Source organism: Pristiophorus japonicus, chromosome 3, assembly GCF_044704955.1.
Source record: "Pristiophorus japonicus isolate sPriJap1 chromosome 3, sPriJap1.hap1, whole genome shotgun sequence".
Lineage (NCBI taxonomy): Eukaryota > Metazoa > Chordata > Chondrichthyes > Pristiophoridae > Pristiophorus > Pristiophorus japonicus.
This window is the reverse complement of record NC_091979.1, coordinates 3,351,914-3,373,117: the sequence shown is the minus strand read 5'-3', so window position 1 is coordinate 3,373,117 and position 21,204 is coordinate 3,351,914. Positions and strand designations below refer to the sequence as shown.

Below are 21,204 nucleotides of genomic sequence, written 5' to 3'. Positions count from 1 at the left end.
GTACTCCCATCTGCTGCACACACATACACATCTGTCTGAAACTATTAAACTCAGGGTGTGTCGAGGAAACCTGGCTCCACAGACTGAATGGACTGATAACGCTTAACATGCGTTTCCTTCCCAAATCTGACACAAACACATCTTTAAAATGTGTTCCTCTTACAATTGGCAAGTACGACGCAAACATGCACAAATACATGCGCACAAGCACACGTACACAAACACACAGATACAGACAGGCATACAATACAGGCACACACAATACACACAATACACGCGCACACAATACACGCGCATAATACCCGCACAATACACGCACACAATACACCACACAATACACATACATAATACACACGCACACAATACACACTATACACATGCACACAATAAACGTACACAATACAGACACACAATACCCGCACACAATGCACGCGCATAATACACGCACAATACACGCACACAATACAGTACACAATACACCACACAATATACCACACAATACATGCGCATAATACACACGCAATACACACAATACACCACACAATACACCACACAATACACTACACAATACACCACACAATACACCACACAATACACCACACAATGCACTACACAATACAGCACACAATACACATACATAATACACACGCGCACAATACACACTATAGACATGCACACAATAAATGTACACAATACAGACACTCAATACCCGCACACAATGCACACACACACTTTACTCAAAGGGTTGTAAATCTTTGGAATGCCCTGCCCTAGAGGGCTTGCATGCTGAATCGTATGAGTATATTGAAGGCTGAGACAGATATATTTTTGGACTCTAGGGGAATCAAGGGATATGGGGTTCTGCATAATCTCGCACAAATGCAGACAGAAAGTAACTCGCACATGCACACTCATGCATTCCGACACACACACACCCAGGATTGAAGGGGCTCGCGTGTCTGCTACACCTCACCCCCAGCTGCCCTGTAAGCCATAGCGTTCACCCTGGAGTTAGCAGCCACAAGTTTGAGAAAGAGGGAGAGAGAGGGAGAGAGAAAGAGATAGAGGAAAAGAGAGAGGAGAGGGGAAAGAGGGGGAGAGAGTGAGAGCAGGAGAGAGAGCAAGAGTGAGAGGGGAGAGAGAGAGAGCGAGAGAGAGAAAGATGGAGGAGAGAGTTAGAGAAAGTGAGAGAGAAAGCGAGAGAGGAAGATAGAAAAAGAGAGAGGAGAGGGGAGGTGGAGAGAAAAATGGAGAGAGAGGGAGAAAAGAGAGAGAGGAAGAGAGGGGAGGGGAGAGAGAGAGAGATAGATAGAAGAAAAGGGAGAAGAGGAGAGAGAGGGCGAGAGAGAGAGGAGAGAGGGAGGAGAGAGGGAGGAAGAGAGAGATGGAGAGAGTGAGAGAGAGAAGGACGAGAATAAGGGGAGAGAGGGGAAGAGGAAGCTGGGGAGAGAGAGCAGGTGAGAGAGGAGAGAGAGATGGGAGAGAAAGAGAAAGAGAGACAGTGGAGGAAGAGAGAGAGAGAGAGAGAGGAGAGGAGGAGAGAGGGGAGAGAGAGGGGGAGAGAGAGGGGAGAGAGAGGGGGAGAGAGAGGGGAGAGAGAGAGGGGAGAGAGAGGGGGAGAGAGGGAGAGAGAGAGGAGAAAGGGAGAGAGAGAAGAGAGAGAGGGGGAGCGAGCGAGGAGAGAGAGGGGAAGAGGGGGAGAGAGAGAGAGAGGGAGAGAGAGGGGAGAGAGGGAGAGAGAGAGGAGAGAGAGGGGGAGAGAGCGAGGAGAGAGAGGGGGAGAGAGAGAGGAGAGAGGGAGGGAGAGAGAGAGGAGAGAGGGAGAGAGAGAGGAGAGAGAGGGGGAGAGGGGGAGAGAGGGAGAGAGGGGGGAGAGAGAGAGAGGGAGAGAAAGGAGGGTGACAGATAGACAGAGAGGAGCAGACAGGGCATCTGAGAAAAACAGAGACAGAGGGGGAGAGACAGAGACAAACTGAGAGACAAGTAAAGGGTGGGGGGAGAGAGAATGCAGCACTTGAGATAGAACACAGACAGAGCATCTACATGAAGAACATAAGAATTTTTAGGAACAGCCCTTGAGCCCCACAAACCCTTGTCCTTTAACAGATACACTGCATGAACCCAGCTTCTCACCATATCCTTCGTAGAATCGTACAGCGCAGGATACCATTGGGTCCACTGAGCCTGTGCTGGCTCTGTGACAGAGCGATCTGATTAGTCCCAGTGCCCTGCTCTTTCCCTGGAGCCCTGCAAGTTTTCCTTTCCTGGTGACTCTCCAATTCCATGTACAAAGTCACTGCCCGTTCAGACTGCATTCCAGAACATCAACGCGCTGCGTAAAAAAACACTCGCTTTGTCTCACCTCTGTTTCTTTTGCCAATCACCCTAAACTGTTTCTCCTTATTGATCAAAAACATTCATCATTTTAAACAACTCTATTAAATCTCCCCTTAGCCTTCTCCGCTCCAAGGAGAACAAGCTCAGCTTCTCCAGCCTCTCCAAGTGACTAAAGTCTCTGAACCGTGAAGGTGGTGACATTTGAGAGGTGCTGGGGGAACCCAGTTCCTGCCCAACCGTACCCAGCACTGCTCGCACACAAGAGTAAGATTAGAGGTTTTTTTTTCAAATGAGTTGCAGGCACACAAAGCAACAACAACTTGCATTTCAATAGTGCCTTTAACGTAGCAAAATGGCCCAAGGGGTTTCACAGGAGAGTTATAAAACAAAATATGACACCAAGCCGCATAAGGGAATATTAGGACAAGTAACAAGAGGCAGGTTTTAAGGAGCGTCTTAAAGGAGGAGAGGTAGAGAGGCGGAGAGGTTTAGGGAGGGAGTTCCGGAGCTTGGGGCCCAGGCAACAGAAGGCATGGCCACCGATGGTGGCGCGATGGAAATCGGGTAAGTGCTAGAGGGCAGAATTGTATGATTGCAGAGATTTCGGGGGGTTGTAGAGCCGGAGGAGGTTACAGAGATAGGGAGGGGCAAGGCCATAGAGGGATTGAACACAAGGATGACAATTTTAAATTTGAGGCGTTGCTTATACGGGAGCCAATGTAGGTCAGCGAGCACAGGGGGTGATGGGTGAGCGGGACTGGGTGCGAGTTAGGACACAGGGCAGTGAGCACAGGGGGTGATGGGTGAGCGGGACTGGGTGTGAGTTAGGACACAGGGCAGTGAGCACAGGGGGTGATGGGTGAGCGGGACTGGGTGCGAGTTAAGACACGGGGCAGTGAGCACAGGGGGTGATGGGTGAGCGGGACTGGGTGCGAGTTAGGACACGGGGCAGTGAGCACAGGGGGTGATGGGTGAGCGGGACTCGGTGCGAGTTAGGGCACGGGTCAGCGAGCACAGGGGGTGATGGGTGAGAAGGACTGGGTGCGAGTTAGGACACGGGGCAGTGAGCACAGGGGGTGATGGGTGAGCAGGACTGGGTGCGAGTTAGGACACGGGGCAGTGAGCACAGGGGGTGATGGGTGAGCGGGACTGGGTGTGAGTTAGGACACGGGGCAGTGAGCACAGGGGGTGATGGGTGAGTGGGACTGGGTGTGAGTTAGGACACGGGGCAGCGAGCACAGGGGGTGATGGGTGAGTGGGACTGGGTGTGAGTTAGGACACGGGGCAGTGAGCACAGAGGGTGGTGGGTGAGTGGGACTGGGTGTGAGTTAGGACACGGGGTCAGTGAGCACAGGGGGTGATGGGTGAGTGGGACTCGGTGCGAGTTAGGACACAGGGCAGCGAGCACAGGGGGTGATGGGTGAGAAGGACTGGGTGCGAGTTAGGACATGGGGCAGTGAGCACAGGGGGTGATGGGTGAGTGGGACTGAGTGCGAGTTAGGACACGGGGCAGTGAGCACAGGGGGTGAGATGGGTGAGCAGGACTGGGTGCGAGTTAGGACACGGGGCAGTGAGCACAGGGGGTGATGGGTGAGCAGACTCGGTGCGAGTAAGGGCATGGGTCAGCGAAAGCAGGGAGTGATGGGTGAGCGGGACTCAGTGCGAGTTAGGACATGGGTCAGTGAGCACAAAGGGTGATGGGTAAGCGGGAATCGGTGCGAGTTAGGACACTGGGCAGCGAGCACAGGGGGTGATGGGTGAGCGGGACTCGGAGCGAGTTAGGACACGAGGCAGTGAGCACAGGGGGTGATGGGTGAGCAGGACTTGGTGCAAGTTAGGACATGGGTCAGCGAGCACAGGGGGTGATGGGTGAATGGAACTCGGTGCGAGTTAGGACATGGGGCAGCGAGCACAGGGGGTGATGGGTGAGCGGGACTGGGTGTGTGTTAGGACACGGGGCAAAGGGGTGATGGGTGAGCGGGACTCAGAGTGAGTTAGGACACAGGGTAACGAGCACAGGGGGTGATGGGTGAGTAGGACTGGGTATGAGTTAGGGCACGGGTCAGCGAGCACAGGGGGTGATGGGTGAGTGGGACTGGGTGCGAGTTAGGACACGGGGCACGGGGGTGATGGGTGAGCAGGACTCGGTGCGAGTTAGGACACGGGTCAGCGAGCACAGGGTGTAATGGCTGAGTGGGACTGGGTGTGAGTTAGGACACGGGGCAAAGGGGTGATGGGTGAGCGGGACTGGGTGTGAGTTAGGACACGGGGCAAAGGGGTGATGGGTGAGCGGGACTCAAAGTGAGTTAGGACACAGGGTAGCGAGCACAGGGGGTGATGGGTGAGTGGGACTTGGTGCGGGTTAGGACACAGGGCAGCGAGCACAGGGGGTGATGGGTGAGAGGGACTTGGTGCGAGTTAGGACACAGGGCAGCGAGCACAGGGGGTGATGGGTGAGCGGGACTGGGTGTGAGTTAGGGCATGGGTCAGCGAGCACAGGGGGTGATGGGTGAGTGGGACTGGGTGTGAGTTAGGACACGAGGCAGTGAGCACAGGGGGTGATGGGTGAGTGGGACTCGGTGCGAGTTAGGGCACGGGTCAGCGAGCACAGGGGGTGATGGGTGAGAAGGACTGGGTGCGAGTTAGGACACGGGGCAGTGAGCACAGGGGGTGATGGGTGAGTGGGACTCGGTGCGTGTTAGGGCACGGGTCAGCGAGCACAGGGGGTGATGGGTGAGAAGGACTGGGTGCGAGTTAGGACACAGGGCAGTGAGCACAGGGGGTGATGGGTGAGCGGGACTGGGTGTGAGTTAGGACACAGGGCAGTGAGCACAGGGGGTGATGGGTGAGCGGGACTGGGTGCGAGTTAGGACACGGGGCAGTGAGCACAGGGGGTGATGGGTGAGCGGGACTGGGTGCGAGTTAGGACACGGGGCAGTGAGCACAGGGGGTGATGGGTGAGCGGGACTCGGTGCGAGTTAGGGCACGGGTCAGCGAGCACAGGGGGTGATGGGTGAGAAGGACTGGGTGCGAGTTAGGACACGGGGCAGTGAGCACAGGGGGTGATGGGTGAGCAGGACTGGGTGCGAGTTAGGACACGGGGCAGTGAGCACAGGGGGTGATGGGTGAGCGGGACTGGGTGTGAGTTAGGACACGGGGCAGTGAGCACAGGGGGTGATGGGTGAGTGGGACTGGGTGTGAGTTAGGACACGGGGCAGCGAGCACAGGGGGTGATGGGTGAGTGGGACTGGGTGTGAGTTAGGACACGGGGCAGTGAGCACAGAGGGTGGTGGGTGAGTGGGACTGGGTGTGAGTTAGGACACGGGGTCAGTGAGCACAGGGGGTGATGGGTGAGTGGGACTCGGTGCGAGTTAGGACACAGGGCAGCGAGCACAGGGGGTGATGGGTGAGAAGGACTGGGTGCGAGTTAGGACATGGGGCAGTGAGCACAGGGGGTGAGATGGGTGAGCAGGACTGGGTGCGAGTTAGGACACGGGGCAGTGAGCACAGGGGGTGATGGGTGAGCAGACTCGGTGCGAGTAAGGGCATGGGTCAGCAAAAGCAGGGAGTGATGGGTGAGCGGGACTCAGTGCGAGTTAGGACACGGGTCAGTGAGCACAAAGGGTGATGGGTAAGCGGGAATCGGTGTGAGTTAGGACACTGGGCAGCGAGCACAGGGGGTGATGGGTGAGTGGGACTGGGTGCGAGTTAGGACACGGGGCATGGGAGTGATGGGTGAGCGGGACTCGGAGCGAGTTAGGACACGAGGCAGTGAGCACAGGGGGTGATGGGTGAGCAGGACTCGGTGCAAGTTAGGACATGGGTCAGTGAGCACAGGGGGTGATGGGTGAATGGAACTCGGTGCGAGTTAGGACACGGGGCAGCGAGCACAGGGGGTGATGGGTGAGCGGGACTGGGTGTGTGTTAGGACACGGGGCAAAAGGGTGATGGGTGAGCGGGACTCAGAGTGAGTTAGGACACAGGGTAACGAGCACAGGGGGTGATGGGTGAGTAGGACTGGGTATGAGTTAGGGCACGGGTCAGCGAGCACAGGGGGTGATGGGTGAGTGGGACTGGGTGCGAGTTAGGACACGGGGCACGGGGGTGATGGGTGAGCAGGACTCGGTGCGAGTTAGGACACGGGTCAGCGAGCACAGGGTGTAATGGCTGAGTGGGACTGGGTGTGAGTTAGGACACGGGGCAAAGGGGTGATGGGTGAGCGGGACTCGAAGTGAGTTAGGACACAGGGTAGCGAGCACAGGGGGTGATGGGTGAGTGGGACTTGGTGCGAGTTAGGACACAGGGCAGCGAGCACAGGGGGTGATGGGTGAGAGGGACTTGGTGCGAGTTAGGACACAGGGCAGCGAGCACAGGGGGTGATGGGTGAGCGGGACTGGGTGTGAGTTAGGGCACGGGTCAGCGAGCACAGGGGGTGATGGGTGAGTGGGACTGGGTGTGAGTTAGGACACGAGGCAGTGAGCACAGGGGGTGATGGGTGAGTGGGACTGGGTGTGAGTTAGGACACGGGGGCAGCGAGCACAGTGGGTGATGGGTGAGCGGGACTGGGTGTGAGTTAGGACACGGGGCAGTGAGCACAGGGGGTGATGGGTGAGCGGGACTTGGTGCGAGTTAGGACACGGGGCAGCGAGCACAGGGGCTGATGGGTGAGCGGGACTGGGTGTGAGTTAGGACACGGGGCAGTGAGCACAGGGGGTGATGGGTGAGCGGGACTTGGTGCGAGTTAGGACACGGGGCAGCGAGCACAGTGGGTGATGGGTGAGCGGGACTTGGTGCGAGTTAGGACACGAGGCAGTGAGCACAGTGGGTGATGGGTGAGCGGGACTGGGTGTGAGTTAGGGCACGGGTCAGCGAGCACAGGGGGTGATGGGTGAGTGGGACTGGGTGTGAGTTAGGACACGGGGCAGTGAGCACAGGGGGTGATGGGTGAGCGGGACTCGGTGTGAGTTAGGACACGGGGCAGTGAGCACAGTGGGTGATGGGTGAGTGGGACTGGGTGCGAGTTAGGACACGGGGCAGTGAGCACAGGGGGTGATGGGTGAGCGGGACTGGGTGTGAGTTAGGACACAGGGTAGCGAGCACAGGGGGTGATGGGTGAGTGGGACTGGGTGTGAGTTAGGACACGGGGCAGTGAGCACAGGGGGTGATGGGTGAGCGGGACTGGGTGTGAGTTAGGACACAGGGTAGTGAGCACAGGGGGTGATGGGTGAGCGGGATTCGGTGCGAGTTAGGACACGAGGCAAAGGGGTGATGGGTGAGCGGGACTGGGTGCGAGTTTGGATAAGGACCTCCGAGTTTTGGATGAGCTGAAGTTTAAAGAGGGTGGAAGGTGGGAGTGCCAGCTTTGGAATAGTCGAGTCAAGAAATAACGAAAACATGGATGAAGGTTTCAGCAGCAGATGAGTTGAGGCAGGGGTCGGAGACGGGCGATGTTACGGAGGGGGAGGTAGGCAGTGTTGGTGATGGGGGACGATATGGAGACGGAAGCTCACCTCAGGGTCAGTGTGACACAAAGTTTGCGAATGGTCTGGTTCAGTGAGCTGGGAGAGAGATGGACTCCGCAGTATTTAATGGGAGGCATTTTCTGCTCATGGTGTAACATCATCGTCTGCTTAATGTCCTGAGTCTGCTGCTTAATGAGAATAACTCTGACAAAGACTCGTGTCGGTGCTGTTCCTTTAAATCAGTGTCAATCAGAGATTTCTCAATCCTATTTACTCAGGTCCAAAGAACATTTGCCAAGGGCAACCCAAGCTGAATCACTGGCTCACCTCAGATTTTGGGATCCAAATGTTCAGAGATCAAAATCTGAATTTTTGGCTGGCCTCGTTGCTGTGTCTGGTGAGGACTTGTGGAGACAAGATCCCAGAGTGTGTGTGGGTGCAGACATTTCAGATCAAATCAACTCAATCAGCTGCAAAAAGGACACAACCCGTGGCGGTCACTCGGGTCCCAAACTCGCACGAGGGAGGGCACAGGTATATTGTGAGTGTGTCACAGGGAATGTGGAGATCATGTCGGGACACCAACACTCCCCGATTGTACCTTTCTGACCAAGCTTTTGGTCACCTGTCCTAATATCTCCTTATATGGCTCGATGTCAGATTCTGTTTGATAATTGCTCCTGTGAAGCGCTTGAGAACATTTTACTATATTAAATTATCCATCACCCTCTGTGCCCATGTTCTAACTCGCACCCAGTCCATTTCACCCATCACCCCCTGTGCTCGCTGACACTGTGTCCTAACTCGCACTGAGTCCCACTCACCCATCACCCCCTGTGCTCACTGCCCCGTGTCCTAACTCGCACCCAGTCCCACTCACCCATCACCCCCTGTGCTCACTGACCCGTGTCCCAACTCGCACCGAGTCCCACTCACCCATCACCCCCTGTGCTCACTGCCCCGTGTCCTAACTCACACCCAGTCCCACTCACCCATCACCCCCTGTGCTCACTGACCCGTGTCCCAACTCGCACCGAGTCCCGCTCACCCATCAACCCCTGTGCTCACTGACCCGTGTCCTAACTCGCACCAAGTCCCACTCACCCATCACCCCCTGTGCTCGCTGACACTGTCCTAACTCGCACAGAATCCCACTCACCCATCACCCGCTGTGCTCACTGACCCCGTGTTCTAACTTGCACCCAGTCCATTTCACCCATCACCCCCTGTGCTCACTGACACTGTGTCCCAACTCGCACCCAGTCCCACTCACCCATCACCCCCTGTGCTCACTGCCCCGAGTCCTAACTCACACCCAGTCCCACTCACCCATCACCCCCTGTGCTCACTGACACTGTGTCCCAACTCGCACCCAGTCCCACTCACCCATCACCCCCTGTGCTCACTGCCCCGAGTCCTAACTCACACCCAGTCCCACTCACCCATCACCCCCTGTGCTCACTGCCCCGAGTCCTAACTCACACCCAGTCCCACTCACCCATCACCCCCTGTGCTCGCTGCCCCGTGTCCCAACTCGCACCCAGTCCCACTCACCCATCACCCCCTGTGCTCACTGCCCCGTGTCCTAACTCACCCCGAGTCCCACTCACCCATCACCCCCTGTGCTCACTGCCCCGTGTTCTAACTCGCACCGAGTCCCGCTCACCCATCACCCCCTGTGCTCACTGCCCCATGTCCCAACTCGCACCGAGTCCCGCTCACCCATCACCCCCTGTGCTCACTGCCCCGTGTCCTAACTCACACCCAGTCCCACTCACCCATCACACCCTGTGCTCACTGCCCCGTGTCCCAACTCGCACCAAGTCCCGCTCACCCATTACCCCCTGTGCTCACTGCCCCGTGTCCTAACTTGCACCGAGTCCCACTCACCCATCACCCCCTGTGCTCACTGACCCGTGTCCCAACTCGCACCAAGTCCCGCTCACCCATCATCCTCTGTGCTCACTGCCCCGTGTCCCAACTCGTACCGAGTCCCGCTCACCCATCACCCCCTGTGCTCGCTGACCTACATTTTCTCTCAGTTAAGCAACGCCTCGAGTTAAAAATTCTCGTCCTTGTTTTTAAATGCCTCCATGACCTCTCCCCTCCCTATCTCTGTAATCTCCTCCAGCCTTGCAACCGTCCGAGATATCTGCGCTCCTCTAATTCTTCCCTCCTGATCATCGCCAATTTTAATCACTCAACCATTGGTGGCCGTGCCCTCAGTTACCTGAGCCCTAAGCTCTGGAATTGCATCCCTAAACCTCTCCACCTCTCTCCCTTCCTTTAAGACATAGAAACATAGAAATATAGAAACATAGAAAATAGGTGCAGGAGTAGGCCATTCGGCCCTTCGAGCCTGCACCACCATTCAATAAGATCATGGCTGATCATTCCCTCAGTACCCCTTTCCTGCTTTCTCTCCATACCCCTTGATCCCTTTAGCCGTAAGGGCCATATCTAACTCCCTCTTGAATATATCCAATGAACTGGCCTCAACAACTCTCTGCGGCAGGGAATTCCACAGGTTAACAACTCTCTGAGTGAAGAAGTTTCTCCTCATCTCGGTCCTAAATGGCCCACCCCTTATCCGCTCCTTAAAACCTGCCTCTTTGACCAGCTTTTGGTCACCTGCCCTAATTACGCCTTATGTGGTTCGGTGTCAAACTTTGTTTTGTAACACTCCTGTGAAGCACCTTGGGACGGTTTAATACTTTAAAGGTGTTATATAAATGCAAGTTGTCGTTGATGTTATGGCGTCGTTGAAGTTAAAGATTACTCTCTGGACATTTCAGTGAGCAACCCAGGAGAAAAATAATTGGGACATATAATTTTCTTGTTTCACTCCGGCCGGTGTCACAACAAGCAGCAGGGCTGCAACACCGCCAGCCTGCAACATGGCCTTCACGCATGCACGTGACGGTAAATACACATGATGGATAGAGCAGTTTCTGGAGCTCAGAGGATTGTGGGTATTGTAGCCGCCATTATTGGCCAACTTTCATTTCAGAAATGACAGGAGAGTGGGGGCTGAGGGTTGGGAGGTCAGTAATGAAACCTCCCAGAATACAGTCCAAACAGAGTTGGTGACACTAATCTCACCATCCAACATATACAAGAGCAGGGAGGTTATGCTTGAACTGTATAAAACACTGGTTAGGCCACAGCTAGAGTACTGCGTGCAGTCCTGGTCACCACATTACAGGAAGGATGTTACTGCACTAGATGTCGCCAGGACTGGAAAATTTTAGCTATGGAGAAAGATTGGACAGGCTGGGGTTGTTTTCTTTGGAACAGAGGAGGCTGAGGGGAGACCTTATTGAGGTGTATAGAATTATGAGAGGCCTGGATAGGGTGGATAGGAAGGATCTGTTTCCCTTAGCAGAGAGGCCAATAACCAGGGGCATAGATTTAAAGTAATTGGTAGAAGTAAAAGAGGGGATTTGAGGGGAAATTTCTTCACCCAGAGGGCGGTGGGGGTCTGGAACTCACTGCCTGAAAGGGGGGTGGAGACAGAAACCCTCACCACATTTAAAAAGTGCTTGGATGTGCACCTGAAGTGCCGTAACCCACAGGGCTACGGTCCGAGAGCTGGAAAGTGGGGTTAGGCTGGGTAGCTCTTGGTCGGCCGGCACGGATACGATGGGCCGAATGGCCTCCTTCCGTGCTGTAAATTTCTGTGATTCAATGAAGAGATTAAGCTCAGACAGTGTACATCTCAAAGCCCTTCATTTGAGATGTCGAATTGCGGACCCACAGATCTGCGCTACTCGAAGAAGAACAGGTGAATTCTAACCGGTGTCCTCGAAACATAGAAAATAGGTGCAGGAGTAGGCCATTCGGCCCTTCTAGCCTGCACCGCCATTCAATGAGTTCATGGCTGAACATGCAACTTCAGTACCCCATTCCTGCTTTCTCGCCATACCCCTTGATCACCCTAGTAGTAAGGACTACATCTAACTCCTTTTTGAATATATTTAGTGATTTGGCCTCAACAACTTTCTATGGTAGAGAATTCCACAGGTTCACCACTCTCTGGGTGAAGAAGTTTCTCCTCATCTCGGTTCTAAATGGCTTACCCCTTATCCTTAGACTGTGACTCCTGGTTCTGGACTTCTCCAACATTGGGAACATTCTTCCTGCATCTAACCTGTCTAAACCCGTCAGAATTTTAAACGTTTCTATGAGATCCCCTCTCATTCTTCTGAACTCCAGTGAATACAAGCCCAGTTGATCCAGTCTTTCTTGATATGTCAGTCCCACCATCCCGGGAATCAGTCTGGTGAACCTTCGCTGCACTCCCTCAACAGCAAAAATGTCCTTCCTCAAGTTAGGCGACCAAAACTGTACACAATACTCCAGGTGTGGCCTCACCAAGGCCCTGTAACATCTCCCTGCCCCTGTACTCAAATCCTCTCGCTATGAAGGCCAACATGCCATTTGCTTTCTTAACTGCCTGCTGTACCTGCATGCTAACCTTCAATGACTGATGTACCATGATACCCAGGTCTCGTGGCACCTCCCCTTTTCCTAATCTGTCACCATTCAGATAATAGTCTGTCTCTCTGTTATTACCACCAAAGTGGATAACCTCACATTTATCCACATTATACTTCATTTGCCATGCATTTGCCCATTCACCTAACCTATCCAAGTCACTCTGCAGCCTCATAGCATCCTCCTCGCAGCTCACACTGCCACGCAACTTAGTGTCATCCGCAAATTTGGAGATACTACATTTAATCCCCTCGTCTAAATCATTAATGTACAATGTAAACAGCTGGGGCCCCAGCACAGAACCTTGCGGTACCCCACTAGTCACTGCCTGCGATTCTGAAAAGTACCCATTTACTCCTACTCTTTGCTTCCTGTCTGACAACCAGTTCTCAATCCATGTCAGCACACTACCCCCAATCCCATGTGCTTTAACTTTGCACATTAATCTCTTGTGTGGGACCTTGTCGAAAGCTTTCTGAAAGTCCAAATACATCACATCAACTGGTTCTCCCTTGTCCACTCTACTGGAAACATCCTCAAAAAATTCCAGAAGATTTGTCAAGCATGATTTCCCTTTCACAAATCCATGCTGACTTGGACCTATCATGTCACCTCTTTCCAAATGCGCTGCTATGACATCCTTCATAATTGATTCCATCATTTTACCCACTACCGATGTCAGGCTGACCGGTCTATAATTCCCTGTTTTCTCTCTCCCTCCTTTTTTAAAAAGTGGGGTTACATTGGCTACCCTCCACTCCATAGGAACTGATCCAGAGTCTATGGAATGTTGGAAAATGACTGTCAATGCATCTGCTATTTCCAAGGCCACCTCCTTAAGTACTCTGGGATGCAGTCCATCAGGCCCTGGGGATTTATCGGCCTTCAATCCCAACAATTTCCCCAACACAATTTCCCGACTAATAAGGATTTCCCTCAGTTCCTCCTTCTTACTAGACCCTCTGACCCCTTTTATATCCGGAAGGTTGTTTGTATCCTCCTTAGTGAATATCGAACCAAATTACTTGTTCAATTGGTCTGCCATTTCTTTGTTCCCCGTTATGACTTCCCCTGATTCTGACTGCAGGGGACCTACGTTTGTCTTGACTAACCTTTTTCTCTTTACATATCTATAGAAACTTTTGCAATCCGTCTTAATGTTCCCTGCAAGCTTCCTCTCGTACTCTATTTTCCCTGCCCTAATCAAACCCTTTGTCCTCCTCTGCTGAGTTCTAAATTTCTCCCAGTCCCCGGGTTCGCTGCTATTTCTGGCCAATTTGTATGCCACTTCCTTGGCTTTAATACTATCCCTGATTTCCCTTGATATCCACGGTTGAGCCACCTTCCCTTTTATTATTTTTACGCCAGACAGGGATGTACAATTGTTGTAGTTCATCCATGCGGTCTCTAAATGTCTTCCATTGCCCATCCACTGTCAACCCCTTAAGTATCATTCGCCAATCTATCCTAGCCAATTCACGCCTCATATCTTCAAAGTTACCCTTCTTTAAGTTCTGGACCATGGTCTCTGAATTTACTGTTTCATTCTCCATCCTAATGTAGAATTCCACCATATTATGGTCACTCTTCCCCAAGGGGCCTCGCACAACGAGATTGCTAATTAATCCTCTCTCATTACACAACACCGAGTCTAAGATGGCCTCCCCCGGAGTTGGTTCCTCGACATATTGGTCTAGAAAACCATCCTTTATGCACTCCAGGAAATCCTCCTCCACCGTATTGCTTCCAGTTTGGTTAGCCCAATCTATATGCATATCAAAGTCATCCATGATAACTACTGCACCTTTATTGCATGCATCCCTAATTTCCTGTTTGATGCCCTCTCCAACATCACTACTACTGTTTGGAGGTCTGTACACAACTCCCACTGACGTTTTTTGCCCTTTGGTGTTCTGCAGCTCCAACGATATAGATTCCACATCATCCAAACTAATGTCCTTCCTAACTAGTGCATTAATCTCCTCTTTAACCAGCAATGCTATACCCCACCTCCTTTTCCTTTTATTCTATCCTTCCTAAATGTTGAATACCGTTGGATGTTGAGTTCCCAGCCCTGATCATCCTGGAGCCACGTCTCTGTTATCCCAATCACATCATATCTGTTAACATCTATTTGCACAGTTAATTCATCCACCTTATTACGGATACTCCTTGCATTAAGACACAGAGCCTTCAGGCTTGTCTTTTTAACACACCTTGTCCCTTTAGAATTTTGCTGTAATGTGGCTCTTTTAGTTTTTTGCCTTGGGATTCTCTGCCCTCCAATTTTACTTTTCTTCTTTCTATCTTTTGCCTCTGCCTCCCTTTTATTTCCCTCTGCCTCCCTGCATAGGTTCCCATCCACCTGCCATATTCGTTTAACTCCTCCCCAACAGCACTAGCAAACATTCCCCCTGGGACATTGGTTCCGGTCCTGCCTAGGTGCAGACCGTCCGGTTTGTACTGGTCCCACCTCCCCCAGAACCGGTTCCAATGCCCCAGGAATTTGAATCCCTCCCTTCTGCACCACTCCTCAAGCCACGTATTCATCTGAGCTATCCTGCGATTCCTACTCTGACTAGCACGTGGCACTGGTAGCAATCCTGAGATTACTAATTTTGGGGTCCTACTTTTTAATTTAACTCCTAGCTCCTTAAATTCGTCTCGTAGGACTTCATCCCTTTTTTTATCTATATCGTTGGTACCAATATGCACCACGACAACTGGCTGTTCACCCTCCCTTTTCAGAATGTCCTGCACCCGCTCCGAGACATCCTTGACCCTTGCACCAGGGAGGCAACATACCATCCTGGAGTCTCGTTTGTGGCCGCAGAAACGTCTATCTATTCCCCTTACAATTGAATCCCCTATCACTATCGCTCTCCCACTCTTTTTCCTGCCCTCCTGTGCAGCAGAGCCACCCACGGTGCCATGAACTTGGCTGCTGCTGCCTTCCCCTGATGAGTCATCCCCATCAACAGTACTCAAAGCGGTGTATCTGTTTTGCAGAGGGATGACCGCAGGGGACCCCTGTACTACCTTCCTTGTACTGCTCTTCCTGCTGGTCACCCATTTACTGCCCAACATTCTATCCGCAACCAACATCAGCCAAAAAAGTACAGATTCTTGTGTTTGGTTATTCATCCTGTTGCTGTTTGTGGGATCTTGCTGTGTGCGAAATGGCTGCAGCACATATCTACATAACAACAGTGTCAGCCATGTCTCAGTGGACAGCACCCTCACCTCTGAGTCAGAAGGCTGTGGATTCAAGTCCCACTCCAGCAACTTGAGCACAGAAATCTAGGCTGACACTCTAGTGCAGTGCTGAGGGAGTGCTGCACTGTCGGAGGGGCAGTACTGAAGGAGTGCTGCACTGTCGGAGGGGCAGTACTGAGGGAGTGCTGCACTGTCGGAGGGGCAGTACTGATGGAGTGCCGCACTGTCGGAGGGCAGTACTGAGGGAGTGCCGCACTGTCGGAGGGGCAGTACTGAGGGAGTGCCGCACTGTCGGAGGGGCAGTACTGAGGGAGCTCCACACTGTCGGCAGGGCAGTACTGAGGGAGTGCCGCACTGTCGGAGGGGCGGTACTGAGGGAGCCCCGCACTGTTGGAGGGGCTGTACTGAGGGAGCCCCGCACTGTCGGAGGGGCTGTACTGAGGTAGCCCCGCACTGTCGGAGGGGCAGTACTGAGGGAGCCCCGCACTGTCGGAGGGGCAGTACTGAGGGAGCCCCGCACTGTCGGAGGTGGCGTCTTTCAGATGATACGTTAAACCGAGGCTCCGTCTGCTCTCTCAGGAGGATGTAAAAGATCCCATGGCACTATTTTGAAGAAGAGCAGGGGAGTTATGCCAGGTATCCTGGCCAATATTTATCCCTCAATCAGCATCACTAAAAAACAGATTATCTGGTTCATTATCACATTGCTGTGTGTGGGAGCTTGCTGTGCGCAAGTTGGCTGCCCTGTTTCCCACATTCCAACAGTGACTACACTCCACATGTACTCCATTGTCTGTGAGGTGCTGTGGGATTTGATCAATGTAAGCCTTTCTACCTTTTTCATTTGAACAGTGACAGCATGTCAAAGTAATTGATTGCATGTGAAGGGCTGGGAGATCTCTCAGTGTGATACGGTCCTGTATAAAGGCTCGTGTTATTCTCACTTGTCAGGTACAGGCACCGTGAGCTATCGGGTCAACACAGAGAACAGGAGAATTCTGCCAGCTCCAATGGCCAGTCAGGATAAAAGGACACAGCCGGGATCAGCAAGGGCTACTCACAAATGGACTCACTGAGTTATTTTGCACTGGTTTATTTGTTTTGTGGTTTATTTTTGAGCTCAGGGTGTATAGATCGACCCAATCGCAATTTAGCTGTTTCATGCTAATCGAACCAAGGACGACGGTTACAGTAAAAACAAATCAAGGATGAAGCAAAATTCAGGGAGGGTTGCTGCATCCGGGAAAATATCAGCAAGGTTCGATAACGGGGTGAACTTCCTCACATCTTCTCCGGCTCTGCCACTGTAAATGTGGCGGCCATACGGCTGAAACCCCACTTACACGTGGGGTGTCAGCTGTGGCCCAGCGGGCAGCCCCCTCGCCTCTGGGTTCAAGACCCACACCAGACACCCGAGCGCATAATCCAGGCTGACACTCCCAGTGTAGTACTGAGGGAGCACCGCACTGTCGGAGGGGCAGTACTGAGGGAGCACCGCACTGTCGGAGGGGCAGTACTGAGGGAGCCCCGCACTGTTGGAGGGGCAGTACTGAGGGAGTGTTGCACTGTAGGAGGAGCATTACTGAGGGAGTGCTGCACTTTCGGAGGGGCAGTACTGAGGGAGTGCCGCACTGTCGGAGGGGCAGTACTGAGGGAGTGCCGCACTGTCGGAGGGGCGGTACTGAGGGAGCCCCGCACTGTCGGAGGGGCAGTACTGAGGGAGTGCCGCACTGTCGGAGGGGCAGTACTGAGGGAGCGCCGCACTGTTGGAGGGGCAGTACTGAGGGAGTGCCGCACTGTCGGAGGGGCAGTACTGAGGGAGCGCCGCACTGTCAGAGGGGCAGTACTGAGGGAGCGCCGCACTGTTGGAGGGGCAGTACTGAGGGAGTGCCGCACTGTCGGAGGGGCAGTACTGAGGGAGCGGCGCACTGTCGGAGGGGCAGTACTGAGGGAGCGCCGCACTGTTGGAGGGGCAGTACTGAGGGAGTGCCGCACTGTCGGAGGGGCAGTACTGAGGGAGCGCAGCACTGTTGGAGGGGCAGTACTGAGGGAGTGCCTCACTGTCGGAGGGGCAGTACTGAGGGAGTGCTGCACTGTCGGAGGGGCAGTACTGAGGGAGTGCCGCACTGTCAGAGGTGCCGTCTTTCAGTGGCGGTGTTAAATCGAGGCCCCGTCTGACCCCCCAGGTGGATGCAAAAGATCCCGTGGCACTATTCACAGAAGAGCAGGGGAGTTCTCCCTGGTGTCCTGGCCAATATTGATCAGTCAGATAACATCACTGAAACAGATTATCTGGTCATTATCACATTGCTGTGTGTGGGAGCTTGCTGTGCGCAGATTGCCTGCCGCGTTTCCCACATTACAACAGTGACTACACTCCAAAAGTACTTCATTGGCTGTAATGCGCTTTGGGATAACTTGAGGTTGTGAAAGGCGCTATATAAATGCAAGTCCTTTCTATATTTCTGCTGAAGCACGGAGAAGCGCTGAGACAACTCATCCCCACTAACTCCTTGGACAGCGCCACCTGCTGTACAGGCTGACTGGCTGCAACAACTTGCATTTATATCGCGCATTAACGGAGTGAAAATCCCAGCGCTCCAGAGAAGTGTAATTAGACAAGAATTAGACACATCCAGAAACATTAGGACAGGGGACTAAACGCTTGGTCAAAGAAGCAGCTTAAAGGAGTGGAGAGAGGCAGCTGTAGGAACGGCCACCAATAGTGGAGCGATTCAAATTGGGACTGGTCAAGAGGCCAGAATTGGACCGACGCAGAGTTCTCGGAGGGTGGTCGGGCTGGAAGAGGTTATGGAGGGGCGATGGAGTGATTTGAAAACAGTTTTAAAATTGAGGTGTTGCTGGACTGAGTGCCAATGTCCGTGAGCAAAGGATGATGGGTGAGCGAGTTAGGATACAGGCAACATAGTTTTGGATGAGCTCAAATTTACAGAGGGTGCAAGGTGTGAGGCGATCCAGGGCAGTCGAGTCTTGAGGGAACAATGGCACGGATGAGGGTTTCAGCAGCGGATGAGTTGAGGCGGATGAGTGGAGACGGGCGATGTTGCAGAGGTGGAATTAGGTGGATGCAAATAGGCAGAAGGTGTAAGTAATTGTCCACTGCACTCCAGGGAGCAGGCCAGGTAGATAAGGTGGTTAAGAAGGCATACGGAATACTTGCCTTTATTAGCCAAGGCATAGAATACAAGAGCAGGGAGGTTATGCTTGAACTGTATAAAACACTAGTCAGGCCACAGCTGGAGTACTGCGTGCAGTTCTGGTCACCACATTACAGGAAAGATGTGATTGCACTGGAGAGGGTACAGAGGAGATTTACCAGGATGTTGCCAGGATTGGAGAATTTAGCTATGAGGAAGATTGGATAGGCTGGGGTTGTTTTCTTTGGAACAGAGGAGGCTGAGGGGAGACATAATTGAGGTGTATAAAATGATGAGGGGCCTATGTAGAGTGGATAGGAAGGACCTGTTTCCCTTGGCAGAGGGGTCAATAACCAGGGGGCATAGATTTAAAGTAATTGGGGGGAGGTTTAGAGGGGATTTTAGGGGAAATTTCTTCACCCAGAGGATGGTGGGGGTCTGGAACTCACGGCCTGAAAGGGGGGTAGAGGCAGAAACCCTCACCACATTTAAAAAGTATTTGAATATGCATTTTAAGGGTTGTAACCTATAAAGCTACGGACCCAGAGCTGGAAAGTGGGATTAGGCTGGGTAGCTCTTGGTCGGCCGGCGCGGACACGATGGGCCGAATGGCCTTCTTCTGTGCTGTCAGTTTCTGTGATTCTATAATTCTATATAGCACTAGTCATTATGAGAGCTGTATTGCAATGACCTAGTTAGGATATAAGAGGGCCAATTCTTGATCTTGGTACAGACTTAAACATTCAGCCCGAAACTGTTCCTGTTCCAAAAACAGAGAATGGGGCGAGGCTACGTGGTGAAGCTGCCTCTACATTGTTGTCCGGATATTGGCGAAGTGCCGGTGAAGGAATGGCAATACACGTCGTGTCAGGCTGGTGTTTGAGTTGCCGAGGAACATGAAGGTGATAGCGTCCCCAGGACATTGTGCCTCTTGGTGGTGGAGGTAATATCGGAGGGAGGTTCTGTCGCTGACTGTACTGAGTTGCTGCAGTGCATCTGGTAAATTCATAGAATCATGGAATAGTGACAGCACACAAGGCCATTGGGCCCCTCGAGCCTATACCGACTCTCAGCCAGTCCCACTCCCCCACCCTTTCCCCACAGCCCTGAAAATTGTTTTGGTACTTATCCAACTCCCATTTGAAAGCCACGATTGAGTCTGCCTCCACCACCCTCTCAGGCCGTGCATTCCAGATCCTAACCACTCGCTGCGTAACAAAGTTTTCCCTCATGTCGCCTTTGGTTCTTCTGCCAATCGCCTTAAATCTGTGTCCTCTGGTTCTCGACCCTTCCACCAATGGAAACAGTTTCTCTCTCGATCCACTCTGTCCAGGCCTGTCATGATTGTGAACACCTCGATCAAATCTCCTCTCAACCTTCTCTGCTCCAAGGAGAACAACCCCAGCTTCTCCAGTCTATCCACGTCACTGAAGTCCCTCATCCCTGGGAACCATTCTCGTAAATCTCCCCTGCACCCTCTCTAAGGCCTTCACATCCTGCCTAAAGTGCGGAGCCCAGAATTGGACACAATACTCCAGTTGGGGCCGAACGTGTGTTTTATACAGGTCCACCATAACTCCCTGGCTGTTGTACTCTGTGCCTCTATTTATGAAGCCCAGGATCCCGGATGCTTTAACCAATTTCTCAACCTGCCCGGCCACCTTCAACGATCTGTGCCCATATACCCCCAGGTCTCTCTGTTCATGCTCCCCCTTTAGTTTATATTGCCTCTCCTCATTCTTCCTACCAAATTGTATCACTTCGCACTTTTCTGTGTTAAATTCCATCTGCCCCGAGCCCGACAATCCCACCAGCCTGTCTGTGTCCTCCTGACGTCTGTCCCTCTCCTCCTCACTGGTCACTACACTTCCACAACTTGTGTCAGCTGCTAATTTTGAAATTGTTCCCTGTACATCCACGTCCAGCTCATTAATATATATCGGGTAAAGCAGTGGTCCCAGTACAGACCCCTGGGGAACACCACTGTATACCTTCCTCCAGTCCCAGAAACAACCCTTCACTACTGCTCTCTGTTTCCTGTCACTGAGCTGATTCCGTATTACTGCTGCCTGTGGAGCTGGGCCGGATTGTGTGCAGCCCGTTCAGGAGGCATGTAGCAGCAGTAAAGGCAGGGGGCCTGATCAATAACTGGGCTGGGCCGCCCTCCGTCCGTGCCGTGAAACCAGACAGCGGGATGTGTGGCAACAAGGGCATTGTGAAGGGGAGGTTAGTCCATCCTGATACGGGTAGACAGGGCAGTCAGTGCCATACTGCTGTTTACCTTCATCTGTGGATCTGTGCTGACTCAAATCGTTCTGCTGCAGATTTACTGCACATCTGTTTTCCATTGTTTTAACATGTGTCGGTCCGTGTGTGTGTCGGTCCGTGTGTGTGTCGGTCCGTGTGTGTGTCGGTCCGTGTGTGTGTCGGTCCGTGTGTGTGTCGGTCCGTGTGTGTGTCGGTCCGTGTGTGTGTCAGTCCGTGTGTGTGTCGGTCCGTGTGTGTCGGTCCGTGTGTGTGTCGGTCCGTGGGTG

The 21,204-nt window shown here is 53.0% G+C and overlaps 1 protein-coding gene across 5 annotated transcripts in view; it reads right to left on the bottom strand.

Annotated features, from left to right (window-relative positions):
• Positions 1-21,204, bottom strand: part of LOC139259631 (tensin-1-like) — an 875,917-nt gene that overhangs the window by 406,994 nt on the left and 447,719 nt on the right. Inside the window, exon 1 of one of the 5 annotated variants that reach the window (XM_070875133.1) lies at positions 2,134-2,195. The exons of the other annotated variants lie outside the window; for them this stretch is intronic. Coding sequence (XP_070731234.1) covers positions 2,134-2,136 — 3 coding nt within the window. The 5' untranslated portion in view covers positions 2,137-2,195. Of the gene's footprint in view, positions 1-2,133; positions 2,196-21,204 lie in introns of those variants that run through there. 5 annotated transcript variants of the gene reach the window in all.